General features: G+C 40.4%; 1 protein-coding gene across 3 annotated transcripts in view; it reads left to right on the top strand.

Annotated features, from left to right (window-relative positions):
- Window positions 1-12,363, top strand: part of LOC133481972 (unconventional myosin-Ic-like) — an 85,190-nt gene that overhangs the window by 66,766 nt on the left and 6,061 nt on the right. For all 3 annotated transcript variants that reach the window (XM_061781412.1, XM_061781414.1, XM_061781413.1), the window contains 18 exons: window positions 3,700-3,780; window positions 4,424-4,515; window positions 4,671-4,765; window positions 6,152-6,198; window positions 6,295-6,375; window positions 6,740-6,845; window positions 7,693-7,810; window positions 8,623-8,736; window positions 8,814-8,890; window positions 9,288-9,356; window positions 9,437-9,521; window positions 9,823-9,982; window positions 10,275-10,358; window positions 10,451-10,544; window positions 10,624-10,679; window positions 10,751-10,886; window positions 10,956-11,026; window positions 11,102-11,199. In XM_061781412.1, the coding sequence (XP_061637396.1) occupies window positions 3,700-3,780; window positions 4,424-4,515; window positions 4,671-4,765; window positions 6,152-6,198; window positions 6,295-6,375; window positions 6,740-6,845; window positions 7,693-7,810; window positions 8,623-8,736; window positions 8,814-8,890; window positions 9,288-9,356; window positions 9,437-9,521; window positions 9,823-9,982; window positions 10,275-10,358; window positions 10,451-10,544; window positions 10,624-10,679; window positions 10,751-10,886; window positions 10,956-11,026; window positions 11,102-11,199 (1,664 nt within the window). The remainder of the gene's footprint in view (window positions 1-3,699; window positions 3,781-4,423; window positions 4,516-4,670; window positions 4,766-6,151; window positions 6,199-6,294; window positions 6,376-6,739; window positions 6,846-7,692; window positions 7,811-8,622; window positions 8,737-8,813; window positions 8,891-9,287; window positions 9,357-9,436; window positions 9,522-9,822; window positions 9,983-10,274; window positions 10,359-10,450; window positions 10,545-10,623; window positions 10,680-10,750; window positions 10,887-10,955; window positions 11,027-11,101; window positions 11,200-12,363) is intronic.

Here is a 12,363-nt window from a genome sequence, read left to right as displayed (position 1 = left end):
ACATGTCACCATCTTGTTTTTTGTTTTTGTTTTTCTTACAACTATGAAGACTTTTTCTTATGGGTAGATGAAAACAAAGGGACAATGTTAAACAATGTTTGTGTTAATTTATATTGATTTTCTATATATTTTTTGTTTTACTTTTTCTGAACAAATCTGGTCTGTGGGTTTAGTCTAAGCAAAAAGACAAATTCACCCTCATAAGGACTATAATCTTTTGAAATCAGGACCATGGTCTTCAGTCTTTACCCTAAATATGATACTGCTGGGGTCAGTCAATAATCCTATACACACTGGCCATCTAGCTGGCTTTTTCACGGTACCGATGCCGGATGGATGGTTGAAGTCGACCTATAAATTTGGCTTCTTCCAAGGCAGTATAAGCGTCATAACAGTGGTATAACACCACCTTGTGTGTAAGAAGAATGTTAAGTTTTACACCTGAATCTCATGGCCCACGTCCATTTGTGTTGAAAGCAATTGTCGCTGTCATGGTGATGTTGCCACCCATCTAATATTCTGAATGGACAAAGTCGCAAGGGCAGGCTCGACCGCTATGCCCCTGGCCTTGAAATGTGTTTAGAATAAGAATATCAGGATTCAATGCCCGGCACGGTGAACGACTGGTTAGAGCGATTTTAAAATGGAAACTTGGGTTTTGCCCATAAGTTTACAAAAGCTGTCCACATCTCTGTTTAGCATGTAGCCAGCAGGACCAAAGTGAACAGGACTTGTCAGCGGCACACATTACCACATACATAACGTACAGCAGGTGGTGTTGTGCTAAGTGGTATAGTAGTCGTTGTCCCTAAGGAGAGCACACTGACAAGATAAAGAGGAAGAGAAAGCTTGAGGGAGGAGAGAACTTATTAATTAGAACTGCAGGTTTTCGAATAACAAGACTAATAAGGAAAGAAGGGTGAAGTAGAGAGTAAAATTAACCTCACAGTTCTGAGGACCAGGGTTCAATCCCCGGCCCCGTGTGGAGTTTGCATGTTCTCCCCGTGCCTGCGTGGGTTTTCTCCGGGCACTCCGGTTTCCTCCCACATCCCAAAAAGATGCATGCTAGGTTAATTGACAACTCTAAATTGCCTGTAGGTGTGAATGTGAGTGCGAATGGTTGTTTGTTTGTATGTGCCCTGCGATTGGCTGGCAACCAGTTCAGGCCTCCTGCCCGATGATAGCTGGGATAGGCTCCAGCACGCCCGCGACCCTAGTGAGGAGAAGCGGCTCAGTAAATGGATGGATGGATTCAATGCATTGTGTGTTGCATGAGCTGTGAGCTTATGAACCGCTCTGGCTAAAGAGTCTGCTTGTCGCAAGGTATAGTTTCATGTAATGGGCAAATAGAGCAGCTGGTGAATAGTTTCGATTCTGAAATTTCTCCCGAAATAAGGTCTCTTAATTTCATGTCCCAGCAGACCAAAGGTAATATAACTAGGGAGTCCTCTCCTTTGACGTCATTTCATAAATTGTTTATATAAATGCATGTAGCAACCAATACAAACTGAAAATACACCATAATGTGACCCTCCAGCATAAAACTGATGGGAAGTCGCATGGCATTACGCTCAAGCACATACTATGTTCGGGGGGGGGAAATCTTCAGATTCAAACACGAGAGAAATAAATAAGTTGGAATCGATCTGAATTTGCTACCTTAATGCCTTGAAAAAAATGCTTTCATTGAGAAGGTACAGCTACTGTATAATCCCATGAAAATGAATAAACAATGAAAGAAATCAACTGCTGCCGCTGCAGAACAAATATGAATAGGTAGCTGTGTGCCTACGGTGACGCTAAGCTAGGGAGGTCAAAGTTGTCAGCAGATTCTATGTAGGTGGACGGCAAGAAAACCAAAAGAACAAGGACGCCAGCACATTGTACTGTAGGGGTGTCCAAACTACAGCCCACGGGCCATTTGCGTCCCATCATCCATTTTTGGGTGGCCCGCAGATGCACCAAAAATAACATTGAACACGGTCTCCTTTTTTGTTGAATCCAAGTTTCAAATGTTCGTAACTTTCTTAATCTTTATTCTATTTTCTAAAGGCTAGTATCGTTGTAAGGCTTGTTAAACACAGAAACAGACAACTTATAATAATGTTGAACTTAAAGTAGTTTTAGAAATCTAAGGGACCAAGTTTACAAAATAATGGTCAAAAGCCAAACAGTATTTGCAGATGGCAGTCAGGTGATGTGTAGTTTAATTTGGCACTCAAACGTGCATAGGGGAAAAAAAAAAAATCGAGAACAAACAAACACTTGTTAACAATTGTTAAAATACACAGGAAGGAATAAATATACTGTTTGGTTAAGAGACATTTGTAGTTGATAATTCATTCATTCATTCATTCATCTTCCGTTCCGCTTATCCTCACTAGGGTATTCATGAAATTAGTCATTGGAAGCGATGGAAAATATGAGCCATCATGGCGGGTCAGAGAAACAGCACAAGGGACCTGGACAGCGGAGGATCCAACAAATGTCAGTGTGAATTGACCAATTTACATCACATTTGTTAGAAGCAAAGAAAAAATACATTATAAAGATTATCATATGGATTTTAAAAATGATCTTACTCGCCCAAGCTTTTGGTGGGAGGGGCGAGGGGGTTGTCAACTATATATTCATGCGGTGTTGTCCCAGAATTGTAACACGTGTACTTGCTCGATAGAAAAATTTCAATGTGGTGATTAAAACTAGGACGTCATCAGTAGTGCTGTATAATGGTAAGGTGAATAAGCCGTGGTTTTAGCATGTTTATTAAATTAAAAAGTTGAAGAATTTCAAAGTGTCCCTTTCATCCTTTGTTTGTTTTCTGTATGTGGCCCTCTGAGGAAGAAAAAAAGGGTTGACACCCCTGATATATTCTGTTTTTTAAATGATTGTTAAGTATAGTATATTTAGAATATATCAACTGTTGGATGATTCGTAACTGTTGGTAGCAATTTATTATGGCCTCTAAGAGTGAAAAAACGGGCCAAAAAGGTGGCCAATGCATTGAATGAGATGAGTGCACTGAATTTGTGTGGTGCTGCTACACATGATAACAGCATACATTAGATGCAGGGGGACTATTTTCTTGCAGACGCAGATGATGATGATGCCTCAGGAGATTAATTTATAACCTTAGTGGGATTTTCAAATGTATTTTTTGGTTGAGGCTGAATCACCATTTTCAGCCTATTTAATCTGTTGAGATATAAAACTTCTTCAGATGTTAAAGGGTTAAAATCTCTAATGATGTCCTTACCAGCTATTGTAATTTACTTTCCATTGGTCTTTCAACATTTCCTGAAAGTTTGGAGTCAGTATCTGTTTCCCAAGGTACTGGTTGCTATGGATCTTTGAAAGATATATGTCCCAAAATTTTAATCACGTTTTTCTGAAAACTAGGGATTCCAACTTAACATCAAAATTGCTGTAACTTGTAAACCACGTATTATATCATTTTGATAGGAATTAAATGTAGAATTACAAAATATATCTCAATGTGCATTTTTTGACCGATGAGGACCTTTTAGCCACATTTATTCTCTGGACCCCATATGAGGACATTGTTGTTATTCACCTGACAAATTATTGTTTGGCACATGCAAGTTTCTATCCATTCAGTTTATCAGACCACGCCACCTAAAGTTGGATAAATTACATTTTCTTTTACAATGATCTCTCAAAAATGCTTTTTCTTTCTAGTGGGAACCAGTGCAGTACTTCAACAACAAGATCATCTGTGACCTGGTGGAAGAGAAGTTTAAAGGCATCATATCCATTCTGGTGATGATTCTGGTTCATTATCTCTACCAAGGAGGCTCTGTTTTATTAACCAGATTAAAAGTTGATGTTAACATCCTGAACTACCTTGGTTTTGGGTGGGTGGGGGTGGTTCTGTCTCATGCACAAGCCTAACCCTTTTTCAAACATATGAGTATGTGCTGCTTTTCAGAATCTGACATTAGCTAACATCAATCTTCGTACTGCATCTGTGTTTACATTTTGGCATTGACATGGTAGTGCTACCATGTTGTATCTCTTACTTCAACATGGTGAATATTCACCCAGCGTAGCGGACATGTCAAAGGCAGAGCAAATCGATGTGAGAGCGGTATTATATATATTTGCCCTACTTATGTGAAATGGGGAAAAATTTAGAACGGCTCGCTCTCAGACAAAGTTTTGGAAACAGGCAGCTCACAGCAGATTGACTCCCCCCCCCATCTGATGAAGGCACGCCAGAGACCGATTTGTATACAAGCAGTTCAAAGTCAATTTTCAGTGATGTCCCCTTTAAGAGCTAAATCCTCATAACTTAATAATAATCTTATTAAACTCATAGCAAGAACTGTACTTATAACCCTTTCACTGATATGGGGTCTGATGATGAAGTAATCGCTTGATACTTTTCTTGTTACTGCTACAGGATGAAGAGTGTCTGAGACCCGGAGATGCCAGTGACATCACCTTCCTTGAGAAGCTGGAGAACACCGTGGGAGGTCATCCACACTTTGTCACGTCAGTTTAATTCCTGCATTCCTAACATGATATCCCTAATGTTTCCATACTTGGTCTCATTGTACTTCATTATTTGCGTCTTGCATATTGCAGCAGATCATTCAATGCATGTTCAAGTTGAATTTGTGTTGATGTACATTTGCGGTGTCCTGCAGTCATAAGCTTGCTGATGGAAAGACGCGGAAGATAATGGGTCGTGACGAATTCCGACTGCTGCATTATGCTGGAGAGGTCAACTACAATGTCAATGGTACATACACAAAAAGTTAGGGGTAGTCTGCTTTCTAAAATGCACCCCCAATCTTTACAGATGAACCTTATTTGACTCTGAAGATTTGAATGCATGTCTAACGGTTACATTTTTCAGTACTTTTTGCAGTTTTCTGCTCTCTAAAAAGGAGCTGAATGGCAAAATTCACGCGGCACGGTGGACGACTGGTTAGAGCGTCAGCCTCACAGTTCTTAGGACCTGGGTTCAATCCCCGGCCCCGCCTGTGTGGAGTTTGCATGTTCTCCCCGTGCCTGCGTGGGTTTTCTCCGCGCACTCCGGTTTCCTCCCACATCCCAAAAACATGCATTAATTGGAGACTCTAAATTGCCCGTAGGCATGACTGTGAGTGCGAATGGTTGTTTGTTTCTATGTGCCCTGCGATTGGCTGGCAACCAGTTCAGGGTGTACCCCGCCTCCTGCCCGATGACAGCTGGGATAGGCTCCAGCACGTCCGCGACCCTAGTGAGGAGAAGCGGCTCAGAAAATGGATGGATGGATGGCAAAATTCACATCAGGTGTTTGATCCATAAATTGACCAAGATAGCATGACCTGAACGTGGTTAAATATTATATTACAGTGATTGTATTCAAGCCTCAACTTGTGAAGCATTGATTGATCTGAAATACTCAGACATGAGTATAACTTGCCATGCACATCTACTTAATTGTACTGTTTGGAAAAATTAAGCTTAAGTAATTGATGAAAAAAATGAAACAAACTTTTAAAAAAAATTGGTTTCAGGTGTAAAACATGTTTTGATTAAAACTATTAATTGAAGTATTAAGTATTGAAAAATATGGGCCTCACGGTGATCTAGTAGTGAGCATGTCTGCCTCACAGTTATCTGGTTTGGGGTTTGAATCTAGGCTTTGGCCTTCCTGTGTGGAGTTTGCATGTTCTCCTCGTACTTGCGATGGTTTTCTCCATGTACTACGGCTTCTGCCCACATTCAAAAACATTCATTTTAGGTTAATTGAAGACCCGAAATTGTTCATCAGGTTGAATGTGAGTGAATGATTGTCTTGTGTGACCTGTGATTGGCTGGTGACCAGTCCAGGGTATGCCCCACCTCTTACCCAAATTCAGCTGGGACAGTGTGCCATTATTGTAGAGGAGGCCACGCTCAAGCAACGCGTTGACTATGATGTCCTGCTCACCCATGCATGACCCTAAGTATAACAAGTTGTATCTAAGGTGGAATGGTGGGTAGCTGGAATTGACAAATATAATTTATTAAGAAGGTAAATATGAGCTGAATTTATTTAACAGAAAAGAAACTATAATAATTTATGTAAAATAGGTAAAATAGTACTGAAGCTTAGTGTATGTATCCGAATTCAATTTCAAATGAATCCCCTCCTCAGGTTTCCTGGACAAGAACAATGACCTGCTCTTTCGGAACTTGAAAGAGGTGAGACTGATGGAAAGAACAGCAACTTCAATATTTTAATTAGCTGGTTTGTGTCTCCTTTGGCAGTTCAAAGTCCTTTTACATTTCTGTTTGAAGGTTATGTGCATGTCAGAGAACAAGATCCTGAACCAGTGTTTCGACAGGGACGAGCTGAGTGACAAGAAACGTCCAGACACGGTAATATGCCTCCCTCTCAGGCATCCCAACATACTTTCCCACAGCAAACAGGCAGAAATGTGTTCCCCCTCAGTGTTGAGTGGGCAGTCTGATAGGGATGCTCTGTTGCCGCCCCCTCACTGAGGAATGGCCTTCATGTACGCACACACTGGCTCGAACAGGGCACTGTCACTGGCTGCGAGGGAGGAGCCCCTCTCCTCCATGCGATCATTCTCTCCGTCACCACTTGCCTTCTGTCATCCTTTCCGACATCAGCGTCACTCCCCTCAGTGTAGACCCATGCAGCTTCTCTTTACAGTTTTTCACATCCAATTGGACTTGCTGTTCTCATCTGTTGTCTGTCCTGCTTTGTCTGCCTTTCCAGGCAGCAACCCAGTTCAAGGCCAGTCTGGCAAAACTCATGGAGATCCTCATGTCCAAGGAGCCATCATATGTTCGCTGCATCAAGCCCAATGACTCCAAGCAAGCAAGTATGAAGTCATATCTTGTTTTTCTTTTACGTAAAATGTTGTGGGTCAACAAGTGAATTATTGGATTAAAATTGTCTTGATAACTAAAGGTACGTGATCGTAGACATCTCACTTTATCATTTCTCTCTGGCTATGTTCCTGTGATTTCCTAAGTAGTTTATATCTACCCATTTACAGATGCAAGGTAAAGGTACTGTATTTATATACAATGTACAGGAAGGAGCATTTGTACTCTGCAATTAACACATCCACAAGGAGCGTGTTTATATTTTATGATTGGATGAGAAATGGGGTTTTCTGCATTGTAGCATTACCAGTTCAAAGTCTGGACTTTTTTTTGTCATGCTATTCAATGTGTTTCCAGACTTTGGACTGGTATTGTATATGGAGAATAGCAGGACTGCACATCATGAGATGTGACTTTAGCATTTTGTGTTGGAGTTTTACTCTCGTACAATGACATTTGATCAGGTGAAAAGCTTCAAACGTATTATGTCAGCTTCATGTAACCACTCTTGTAAACACAGCTAAAGCAGCTTAGCAACTTCCAGAAACTAATATTTTGTTCATTGACGTCATGTTAATCCTGTGCTTCTGCTGATTGCAACCAAAACACTTTGTTTATTGACACATAATGGGCCACGTTGTAAATTCTCCTTGTAGTTGTCAGTATACTGCATTGGCCTTTGTTTGCCTCTACAGTTGTCCTTTTGTTGGATCACACTGTTTCTCTTTGTCACTCCTACTGCTGATTTTTGCTTGTTCATTCTTTGCAACAGGCTTTACATTTTTCTCAGACTGTTTGTGACCTGAATCTAACCATTCTATCACCTCCTCTTGTCACCAGGTCGCTTTGACGATGTTCTGATCCGTCACCAGGTCAAGTACCTGGGACTGATGGAGAATCTGAGGGTGAGGCGAGCTGGCTTTGCTTATAGACGGCGCTACGAGGTTTTCCTGCAGAGGTGATCAGAGGATTTTTTTTCCTCGTTTATCATTAAGATAACAATCCACCAATTTCCCCCTCTGCCGACCGCACGTGTTGGAGCCACTAGCCAGATTTGAGTCAAACGTTGCATGTGCTATTTTGAACAAAGAGCTGGAAATTGGCTTTAAACTATGTAAACCTGAGAAGAATCACTGGAAACTTCTCCGCACGTTTATCCTTTCAAATAACATTTATTCAGAGCTATGTTCTTTGAATGTTGTGTTTTAAATAGTAAAGTTTTTCTTATAATATTAAACTCATTTTCTTTTTTTTTTCTCCTTGCTATGAACATGAAACATAACATAATTGTATTTGTTTATAACAGAAAAACATTGATTTTAATGTCATACATTAGAAAATGATTTGGCGTATATGTACTGTATTTGCATCTATAAGGTTCTGGGAAAGCTCAAAAGATCTTAAAACTGCTTGGGTGTTTAAATTTGACTCATGGATCGTTGAATGAACCTTACCTTTTTGACATGCATCACACTCACTCTATTACTCCATGACTATTAGGTTATTATGGTTAATAAGAAGGCGCAGTCTGTTTTAAGCCTGCTCAATGCATGACAGGGATTCACAGGTGTCTATTGTATAGCAAATATATGATGCCACGAGCTTTATGTAATTGCAATCAGCCCTCTTTTGCTCGAGACATTTTTGAATTAGAAATCATTCAGTTTACAATTTTATACCTTTTCTGTTGTGGTAGGTACACATTTGATGGTCTGATAGTCATTATATTGATGTTATAGCTATACAAATCTGTTATTTTATTCTATTTAGGTACAAGTCCCTGTGCCCAGAGACTTGGCCAAACTGGGAGGGCAAACTGTCTGATGGAGTTGCTGCGTTGGTCAAGCACCTGGGGTACAAGCCTGAAGACTACAAGCTGGGCAGGTCATTAACACGCACTGACACACACGATGAGGAAACTAATGGCATGGTCAGAAATGTGTGGAAACTCCACTTTGCAGGTCAAAACTTTTCATCCGTTTCCCGAAGACCTTATTTGCCACTGAAGAGGCCCTAGAGACCAGGAAGCACAGTCTTGGTGAGAACCCTTTGACATTGCTGATGATACACTTTCACAATATCCACAAAATACTGTGTAAATTATATAAAGCTTTTTGCCCGCAACTATATTCTTCTTATCTGTGGTTCTGTTTTATGAAAGGAATATATGAGAAAATTAAAGTTGCAAGTGATCTTTTTTTTTTATTTTTTTTTTTTAGAAAAATGTTTTACTTGCTGAGATATTGTAGCACCAACGGTATGTTTGTATTCTGTGATGTCTTACCCCTTGGTGAAATTTCGTGTCAAAGCATTTATGCTTCTTTTTTTGTTTTAGGCTGGAAACCTCTTGGAATAATCTGGTTAATGTGGCTTGTTAAACAAGTATTGCATCTTGAATTTAATCTGTTTATTTTTTGCTTGCTGTCCTCCCACAGCCACCATGTTGCAGGCAGGATGGAGGGGCTATAGCCAGAGGTCAAGGTACCAAAAACTTAGAACTTCAGGTGAGGAATTCTTCTCCTGATGTGTTTTGTATGTGATATATTGAATCACTATAGAAATGTCTCTTGTGTGTCTTTATCAGCTATTGCTGTTCAGGCATGGTGGAGGGGGATCTTGGGTAGGAGGAGGGCCAAACACAGACGGCAGGCTGCTGACACCATCCGCAGGTAGACACAGAAAAGATAGTTGATGATTTCACATTCTGTCTAGGCATATTCAGCAAGTGAAGTTAAATATTTGTCCATATTTTAGTCCAAATATGAGTATCATTGCCCCAACTTCTAAACTGTTGCTTGTTTGACTTTTTTTTATTTTTTTTATTAGTTGCAATCTAAAATTTGACTTTCAAGCAGCAGCGGGGAAAATTGATTTGATATGAATAAATTAAGTTATGATCTTGGTCATGGAACGACTGAAACTCGTAAGTCAAGGTACCACTATATTGAGATTTCTTTTAATCACGCCTAGGTTCATCAAAGGCTTCATTTACCGCCACAAGGAGCGCTGTCCAGAAAATGAGTATTTCCTTGATTACGTGCGCTACTCCTTTCTCATGAAGCTGCGCAGGAACCTGCCAAAGAACGTTCTGGACAAAAGCTGGCCCATGCCACCAGCAGCTCTTACAGAGGTAGGAATTACACATGCACAGAGCTTTGAAGCATGGTGGAACACTAGATTTGAGTGACATCACTGCCTAAAAGATGTGCTCTGTTGAACGACAAATTAAAAATTCCAGTTTTTGCAGACAATGAAAGAAGCCGTCACGGCAAGAGCCAATAGAAACAGTTTGGAAAAGGGAAAGCAGTTGGACAAGCATTCATTATGGGCCATATTATTAGAAAATAAATTATGTAGTAGGGAGGAAGAGCAGGCAAACAAGCTTGTGACCATGTATACACACTTACTGTCTGTCTTTTTAGGCTTCAGAACATTTGCGGAAGCTCTGCATGCAGAACATGGTGTGGAGCTACTGCAAGAAGATCAGCCCAGAGTGGAAACACCAGGTGATGCTTGTTGAGTCAGCTTCACATTGTGTGCCGTAGTGTGACTTACATTATCTGACCTTCAGCTTTATTTTTCAATCCTGTTTGGCCAGATGGACCAGAAGATGATTGCAAGTGAGATATTTAAGGAAAAGAAAGACAACTACCCACAAAGTGTACCCAAGCTGTTTGTCAGCACTAGACTGGGTTGGTGTCCTCAAATAAAAATTCTGCATATTCACATAATACACACAGTATCATTTGCTGACTCTTCAACTCTGTTCAGATGGCGAGAACATAAATCCCAAGGTTTTGCAGACTCTGGGAAATGAGAAGTTGAAGGTTAGTGGAGTCAATTTCCAGTGGGACTAGCTGGTGGATACAACTCCTTACTAATCCACTCTTCTTTCCAGTATGCAGTGCCAGTCACCAAGTACGACAGGAAGGGCTACAAGGCCCGTCCACGCCAGCTGCTTCTGACGGCAAACTGTGCCATTATTGTAGAGGATGCCAAGCTCAAGCAACGCATTGACTATGATGCTCTGAAAGGTCAGAGGTCAACTGATAAATGAATTGTTTTTATCCACAGGCCTTTGTTCATTCAAACTTCCTGCACAGGTATCTCTGTCAGCTCTCTCAGCGATGGTCTGTTTGTTCTGCACGTGCCCAGTGATGATAACAAACAGAAGGTAGTGTGGAAAAGAACTGGGCTGAGCATGTTTTGCATAACACAATAACTTCATCTTTGGATTTAAATTCCACAGGGAGATGTGGTTCTACAAAGTGAACACGTGATTGAGACCTTGACCAAGATTGCCATATGTGCTGACAAAGTAAACACCATCAACATCAACCAGGGCAGGTAAGAACTTAGAGAACCATTTGTGAGAGTACACATTACATCATTATCAGTGTATGTTCTTGCAGAATAAGTAACAAAAGGGACTGTTTACATTACATTTTCAACTCAAAAAGGGATACAAAATGCTTTTGTTTTGGCTGTTTATTTTGTTGCCTAAGAATGCACCAATTGATTAGAAACTGGTCTCAAAGCTTTGAAAACACTCTCCCCTCTAAACCAGGGGAGATTTTTTTTCTAAGGACCATCTTATAATACTCCCACCAATTAAACATACTCTAACTATCATGTGTACCCCTAAATGACATACGAAAATATTAATGTTTTCTCAGTTTACCCGGTTTGGGTTTAGCATCACTTGATGATGTTGTGTAAAACGTAAATAAAAGCAGAATACAATGATTTGAAAATCCTTGTCAACCTATATTCAATTGAATACATGACCAATATATTTAATGTTCAAACTGATGAACATTACTGTTATTGCAAATATTCTCTCATTTTGAGTATGATGCCTGCAAAACTTTCCAAAAAGGCTGGGACAGGTGCCACAAAAGACTAGGAAGTTGAAGAATGTTTAAAAAATACCTGTTTGCAGGTGAAACGGTTAATTGGAAACAGTTGAATGTCAAGATTGGGTATAAAATGAGCATCCCCTAAAGGCTCAGCTGTTCACAAGCAAGGATGAGTCCGAACAACTGTGTGAAAATAGTCCAACAGTTTGAGAACGTTTCTCAATGTACAATTGAAAGGAATTTAGGAATTTCATCATCTCCGTAATGTCATCAAAAGATTTAGAGAGTAAGTAGAAATCTCTGCACATAAGTGGCAAGGCCAAAACACCAACATTTAATCCCAATGACGTTCGATCCCTCAGGCAGCACTGCATTAAAAACCGGCATCATTGTATAAAGGACATTCCCACGTGGGATAGGGTTGGGCATCGAGAACCGATTGGAACCGGGACTAACGTTCCAACGTTGAAACATTTTGGTTCCCAGTTTCGATGCCTAGTATGACGACCCCGAAGAAGAAGTGGCGAAAACCAACAAAGAAGACGTGCTTGTGCCAAACGGCGGCGGCGGCGAACAAAAGTGTGTCTTAACTTTGTTAAAATTAATGACCAGTCGCCTCAGTCCAACACTTGGAATAAGATTATATTGTGCA

Source organism: Phyllopteryx taeniolatus, chromosome 8 (genome assembly GCF_024500385.1).
Source record: "Phyllopteryx taeniolatus isolate TA_2022b chromosome 8, UOR_Ptae_1.2, whole genome shotgun sequence".
NCBI lineage: Eukaryota > Metazoa > Chordata > Actinopteri > Syngnathiformes > Syngnathidae > Phyllopteryx > Phyllopteryx taeniolatus.
This window is presented reverse-complemented; position numbering and strand designations above follow the sequence as displayed.